The sequence below is a fragment of the Protomyctophum bolini genome (genome assembly GCF_963924005.1).
Source record: "Protomyctophum bolini genome assembly, chromosome: 10".
Classification (NCBI taxonomy): Eukaryota; Metazoa; Chordata; class Actinopteri; order Myctophiformes; family Myctophidae; genus Protomyctophum; species Protomyctophum bolini.
Window position 1 is genome coordinate 14,424,434 of NC_137871.1, and position 7,455 is coordinate 14,431,888.

Here is a 7,455-nt window from a genome sequence, read left to right on the forward strand (position 1 = left end):
GGGGGACGACTTGTATGAAATGTATACAAATAGCAGATCTACAAGCTCACAACATGTCCAAACAGACACACACACACACACACACACACACCCCTGTGGTTCCCAAAGTGGGGTGCGGGGACCCCCAGGGGTCCTCGAGGGAGTTCCAGGGGGTCCCCAGCTAAATGATAGTTTGGAACCAAATGGACCCTAATGGATCCATTTATATACTCTCAGAATTAAATAAACATTGATTTTACAATATAAATTGGGGGTCTCAGAGATAGAGATGCCATTAAATGGAGGTCTGTAGACTAATGCATGTCAAACTGGGGGTCCTTGAAATTATAAACGGGTTGAGAATCACTGCTAGAGCCTTATAAATCTTCTCTTATGGGGGTCCCTGGCATATCTCTTCAAATGGGGGTCCGCGGGCTAATTATAGTGTCAATTTGGGGGTCCTTGACATGACAAAGTTTGGGAACCACTTAACTATTTGCATCAAAGTGAAATGATCAACTCCTTTAAAGGTAATTAAGCAGCTAAAATAAGCCAGTCCACCAGTGGTCCTTGAGGGTGGTTCCAGGTGGTCCACATGCAGATATGAGTTTAACCAAATGGACCCTTAAGATCCTTAACTCTTGAGATAGAATGAAACCAAATGGACCAGTCAACAGTTAAAAAAAAAAAAATTGTTTAATGCCAGCATTAGGCTAATTAATTTAACAGAAGTCTAGATAGCATTTCGATCAACGTTTGCCTGTTATCTCTCCTAATGGTACCAACATCAACACAGCATGGGAGTGTGGACGACAATTAAACTCTTATCCAACGGCAACAAAATATTCTTTCGTTTTGGGTCTGAGAGGCTAAATGTCATCAAACGGTGGTCCGTGGCTCAAATGCTGAATAAATAAACAACGGGCCCGATGTGTTGTGTAAAAGTAAAGTAAAGGCAGCACTGATCTTAAAGCTAACAGTAGGCGAACACCTGCAACAAACACTGCACCTGTGGAGCTGGGATGATATGAAAGGCCTACGTCTTTGATCAGCTTCTTGTAGACTAACTATATAGTGCTTCTTTGTTTTAGTTTTCCGCCAGCTGGTAAAAAACACTGTCGACTCTCATTAACTCCATGTTCATGTCAATAAAAGTTACATTCCGAGGTGTAATATTAAAACAAACGTCTTGTAACAAACACTAGCAGCGTGCTTGTTTGGGCGTGTCAGTGACTGTGTGTGTGTGGTGGTGGTGTGACCAAGAGGTGGCGCGCACGACCTGATGACTTAAATACATGCACGTACGTTATTATGGATCCCACCGCAGCACAGCCTCAAGCCAACCCCCCCGCCCCCGCTCACCCCCCGCTCACAATCCCCACTGTAAAGACGCACGCGCACGCACGCACACACACACACACACACGCACACACACATGCACACAGCGTGACCACTCCTTAGCCCAGGGCCAAAGAGGAAGACAGAGTTACGGTAAGTTACCGGTAGTTGTGAGTCACAACTCACCATATGGAAAGGAAAAGTAGCAGTAATTTCATCAGATTGATCGAATACTTTAACACTTTGTAGAGAAAAGAAAAGCACAGTAAAGTCCAGTTCAATACAAGGTCTGTTAAGAGGATTTATAAATAAAGCACTATGGCTTGTTGTTTCCATTGTGGTACATCATTATAATATTCAATTCAACAGAACATTTTAACGCCATACAAATGTAGTGCTAGTATTTGGATGCACTTCTCGTTGTGTCCTGTAGATGGTGTCAGTGAGTTGTGAACATTTATAATATTGTCCCAACATCTGAACTACAACAATATCAATTAGTTTTTGTTGACTACTACAATACTAATAGTAAAATACTAATAGTAAAGACTAAAAGACTAGATATTTAGTCGTCTTAGACTAGACTAAGACTAAACATTTTCAGAAGACGACATAGGACTATAAGACTAAATGGTTTGTTATTAAAAAGACTAAAACTAAATCTGAACAAAAATCTGCTGAAAAAATCACACCCATGTGAAGTGAGGGGCGCTCTTATGATCTTACAACATCGAGGAAGGAATTCGGTATAGCTTATGATGTAATGATGACGATGTAAAACAAACGGTGTCAAAACAAACATTAAATTATCTTTATTGTCAATTGACTAAAAGCAAACATTAAACCTGTATATAGAAATGTAACACTGGGTCTGATAAGAGATTGAGTTTTGATTGATTGATATATTTATTAACAGTTATGGTCATGGTCACATGTGGAAACTGAAATTGCCTAATTGTATTCTCTGCAGCTGTTTGGTCTTGTTTGCTGTTTGACTTTGTTGTTGTTACCATTCAAGTGCCATTATTTTATTATACTGTACTTATATATGTATGTACTGTATGTTATTTTTGTTGGTTTTTGTTTGTTTTTCATTTTTAAGTAATTGTATTTTATTGTCTGTATTATGTATTGTTTTGTTGTATTGTCTGTTTGTAAAAAAATATATATATATATATTGTTAAGAAATATATATATCAGGCAAAGTAGGTGGTAAAGATAACTGCAGTGGTAAAAATGATATTAGCGGGGCAGTATTTTCATGGTTACTTAGCTGCCCAAGCCTAGACTGGGGTGAGAATTGAGGAGTGTAAGTTAATTGGGCTACTGTAGAGCTTGGACATACATAGCTTCAATTCTCAGGCATTTGGCGATATGGACAGAGAGCTTGCAATGTATCAGAAATATTCATAGAAAGCAACTTGGCTCCAAACCTATTTAAATGCACTCCATCCCTGTTGAAGAGGTAATATCTGTTATAAAAAACAGTGAAGTTATCTATGTAGGGAATGCTCCAGGACCAACAGCATTCCTTCAGCCAAAGATGTAATTGGCGAAGGCGACTGTACTTCACATCCCCATATAGACAGGGTAGACTCTACCCTGCCATTTCGAGTCCTCTACCCGGTAGAGGACTCGAAATGGCTATGTTCTTTCCAGTCTCCCAGAGAGTATCCAGCAGTCTATTAAAATCCTTTTTTATCAGTTCTGATGCATCCGCTTTGATGTCATTGGCTAAATAATAATGCTGGAATAAATGACCTTGCGTGCGTGCGTGTGTGTGCGTGCGTGTGTGCGTGCGTAACAACCTTTCCTCATTTCTGTTTCTTCTTCCATCTTTCTTCCTCTTTCATCTCTCTCTGACAATCACCCGTTCTCTTCGTTATCGGGTCACAGCTAGTTGTCCTTGAAATGTCTAAAAATAGTTCCACAGCTTCTCTAAATTCTCCAATCGTCTCTTGCACTCTGTACCCATCCCCCTCTGACATACTGACCCCTGCAGATAGTTGACCAGTTCGGTATAACATGGCTATGTGTACAGAGATGGCATCTCAGACCCAGGTGAGGAATGTGTGTGTGTGTGTGTGTGTGTGTGTGTGTGTGTGTGTGTGTGTGTGTGTGTGTAATTGCAAGTCTGCTTGCACCATACGTGATATTCAAATAACACTGTGTTTCCGTGGTAACACGGGCATAGCTTTACATTTATGCTCATTCAAAGTTCATAGACTTGATTAGAATTCTCTTTTAGAAACAAACATGTAAGGCCTACAAGTACGAATGCTCTAAAAACAGAATTCATAGCCAAGTCATGTCATATTAGTTCTATTTTTAGTACGAACAGTCTTACTCATAAGCCGTTCATGGTTTGAATAAGAGACGTTTTATCAGTGTTTATAAGACTGCATTCATCAGGTATGGGGATTTTTTTTTAAAGCTGTAGAAACATGAACAGTCTCATGTAAAATCGTTGGTCACAAAGGCAAGGCCTTTATTGTTGAGTCTATACTCGTGTATTATTTGTTTTCACACTCACTGAAAATAGCTGATTGCGATGTGTTTTATTGCTGAGGTTTTAGTGGCTAAACCCGTACACAATCTTACTATTTTTAAAAAGGTAACGCATCAAACTATCAACACCAATGTATTAAAAGAATGAGAATTTCTTTATTTTCAATTTTGAACAGCTGGATAGCAACCAGAAACCACATCAGCTTGACATAAAACCAATGCCTACGTCAACAACTGAGTGTATTCCAATGATGAACCGCGGTGTGCAGGACAAGACGAGAGCACAATTTCACATTTTTTGAGGGAAAGACAGAATGGAAAACAGGAAGGAAGGAGAAGATGCAGTAAGTGCTCTGAACGAGTCTGATGACCAGCAGACGCCCAGCGAGTCTAAGAGAAGAAGGTAGTGGATGAAGGTACAGACGACAGGAGAGGGAGGAGGAGGAATGGAGGCTCAGGACAGGAGGAGGCAGGGACAGGGCTGTCATTGGATATTTAAAAAGGGCTACTTTGATACTTAGAATTTCAAGCTGTTACTTCTCATCATCGGACAGGCACTGGTTACAATAATGACTGGGGGTACAACAGCTAATCGAACTAATCAATTTAATCGATTATGAAAATAATAATCGATAAACAATACTTAAATAAAAATCAATAATCAACCCGTGTCACATCGCAATGCAATATGAGCATGTAGATTGGCTATTTTTACTATTCTTTCATAACACCATTGTGTGACGAAGTATAAAATAGGGCTTAAGTGGTTTATCGATTCACTGCTATATATGTAATTAAAAGAACAGGCTTCTCCATCATTCGTTGATCGAAAAAGATTTGATCGAATGGCAAAGAAAACAATTTCTAGTTGTAGCCCTAATAATGCTACATGTAGTGAATGTTGTCGTATAAACTTCTTGTATCCTCACATTGTAACCAGCATACATGAAGAGAAATATAACAAAATAAATCATAGTATCTCCTTAAGCTTCAGGACTGACCTCAGAGTACTCGCAAAACACAATCTTCATCGTATGTCATTGCTAGAATATCCAACTCCTATCTAAAACGATCGGCAGGCTGTGGTGGCATTAATGCCCCACAAAGCATCCTGTCTGGACTGATCAATGGAGCAACATGATAATCAATCTACTGACTTTCCATGAAAATTAATCCTTCTTAAGAGTCTTTTTCTTCTTCTATGACCTAATGGATTCTGGAATCCATTAGGTCATCAAATAATTTATCATTTTGTCCTGTCCGTTCTGTCTGGTCTTAGCTTAGTGCCAGACAGGAAAGGAAGAGATGGAAAAGGACCATCAAGGTACATGTAATGCTGTATAGTACCAGCGGGTTCCTTGAGGTAGGTTGGTATACAGGTAGGCCATGAGAGTGGACAAAACCTGACTAGCTTGGATTGTTTTGGTTCGGTTTGGTTCAGTTCAGTTCTGCCTGTCTCAGCTCGGTGTGTTTTACTCCAGTCCTCCAGTTTACTTCATTCCTGCCCAGGTGCACTTTGTGCTGGGCTCAGCAGGGTGGCGTGGCTCCTGGGCAAGCCCCAAACATTTCCTGCGAGGCGTATGTGATGTAGAGGAAGCCATCAGCGTCGCTGTACTGGGAATAGACCTCACCCATGCTGGCAGACATGCAGGACATGCTCTTCTCTGAGACCAGGAGGAATAGCGCTTGGGTTGATTCCAGATAAATCTTGTTCCTGACAGGAAAGAAAAGGGAAGGGAAGGTGTTAGAGGGAATGACAGATGTAGAGCAATATGTGATCTGCTAATTTCAGGACCGAGCAAACAAAGTGAGAATGAAAATAACTAATGGCATGTCCATGTTACACAGTAAAATCCAGGGTTAATTTAACTTGGCAAAACTAAAAAATAACCCTGTAAAGACCCAACCTTACAGTCAGAGTTAAATTAACACTCAGGATTCTTGCTGAGTAAACAGTCAAAAGAGTAACAAATAGCCGATTACGAGCTCAAAGACGATATGGACTGGGAGCTCAAATGATGCACACACTCACTCACATACAGTCCCCCCTCACATTTCCTTACCTGAGCAGGCAGAGGAACTGACCCAGTGTAAGATACACATACAGACCCCCCTCACATTTCCTTACCTGAGCAGGCAGCGGAACTGACCCAGTGTAAGATACACATACAGACCCCCCTCACATGTCCTTAGACTCCTTACCTGAGCAGGCAGAGGAACTGACCCAGTGTCAGCTCGAAAGGAACAAGGAACTTTGTCTTGTCCAATAAGGGAAGTGTCTTTTCACGGATATAGCGTTCCACAATTACCTGCATGCAAACAACAAATAAACATTGGAGATCAACTATCAGTGCAATGAAAAAAAGCATAATCTAAATCTACCATAACTGCTGATCAAATAAATACAAGCCATACAATTGAATTTCAATTAAATTCAAAGGGATTTATTGGCATGAGAAAACATACGTTTACATTGCCAAAGCAGAAAGCACAATACAGCAATACAGCAATACAATCAAAACAAAGATTATGTACATTTGAAAGTCAGAATCTTCAATAGATCAATTTCTATGTACCAAGATCACTGGATGCAGGTATAGTGCAGGAATATACACAATGATTAGTCTTTAGGGTGGTTGTGTTCCGTTTGATATCCTTCTCCTATCACAGCAACTCACAAATCTTGCTGCTGTGTTTGCACATTGTTGTACTTCGCCCATCAGATATTAGGAGTTATTTCTTATTGGTCATGTTTTCAAAATCTCCGTGTGTGGTTGTAATCTGTGGGAAGTACATATGTGCCTCTGATGTCTTGGTATAATGGACATACTCACAGGCAGCTTGTTTGGGAATTTGGAGCGAATACTGCACACTTCATCTTGTCTTGTGGCTGTAAAGTAAGGAAATTATTGTGTTTACCAAGAAGAACCCAATGACAAAATGGACCATATCCCACCAACATTTAGCTGGTTGGAGCTGTATAAGAATTTAACAAATAAGCTCTTCTTGATTCTTGATCTGAGATAAGATATTTTATGAGTGACTTACCAAGGCATTTCCTTTGTTTGAAGGGCATCATCATGTCCATGGATTTCTCATACAGGTAGGGTGCCATGTTTCCTGCTTGGGGCGGTTTGCTGAGACCAGAGGTGATATAGTCCTGTGGCTTGTTGTGGTCTTATGCCCGGGCTGACGGTAGTCCCCTCGGGTGGAAGGCAGCAAACCCCACTGGACTGCTGGCTCCGCTTGGCTTTTATAGCCCAGGGCAGGGAGGGGTCGAAATGTGACACCAACAAACAAAGGCACACTCCTTGTGCTGGTGACCAGCATGTGGTGTGTGTGTGTGTGTGTGTGTGTGTGTGTGTGTGTGTGTGTTTGCCCTTATTAGTTCAGACCAGTTTCACACATACTAGTTACCTCATAGAGTGTTCTCACATCGAGCTGAGACATTAGTGCTACTGACACACTCACACACAAACATACACACACAATGACATACACACAAGTGCACATGCAAACATGTATACACACACAAATTTAATTAGGGCATCCCAACCAGGCTAATGTAATTAGGGCATCCCGACCACTGAGAAGCATAAATGGAACATAATAATAAGGCAGTTAGACAAC

The 7,455-nt window shown here is 40.7% G+C and overlaps 1 protein-coding gene across 1 annotated transcript; it reads right to left on the reverse strand.

Moving 5' to 3' along the window:
- Nucleotides 1–3,959: 3,959 nt before the first annotated feature.
- On the reverse strand, nucleotides 3,960–7,039 carry map1lc3cl (microtubule-associated protein 1 light chain 3 gamma, like). Its single transcript, XM_080773952.1, has 4 exons — nucleotides 6,874–7,039; nucleotides 6,660–6,715; nucleotides 6,028–6,134; nucleotides 3,960–5,539 (listed from the first exon to the last, which is right to left on the reverse strand). The coding sequence occupies exons 1-4, from the start codon at nucleotides 6,938–6,940 to the stop codon at nucleotides 5,353–5,355; spliced, it is 417 nt and encodes a 138-aa protein (XP_080630078.1). The 5' UTR covers nucleotides 6,941–7,039; the 3' UTR covers nucleotides 3,960–5,352.
- Between the last annotated feature and the right edge of the window lie 416 nt (nucleotides 7,040–7,455).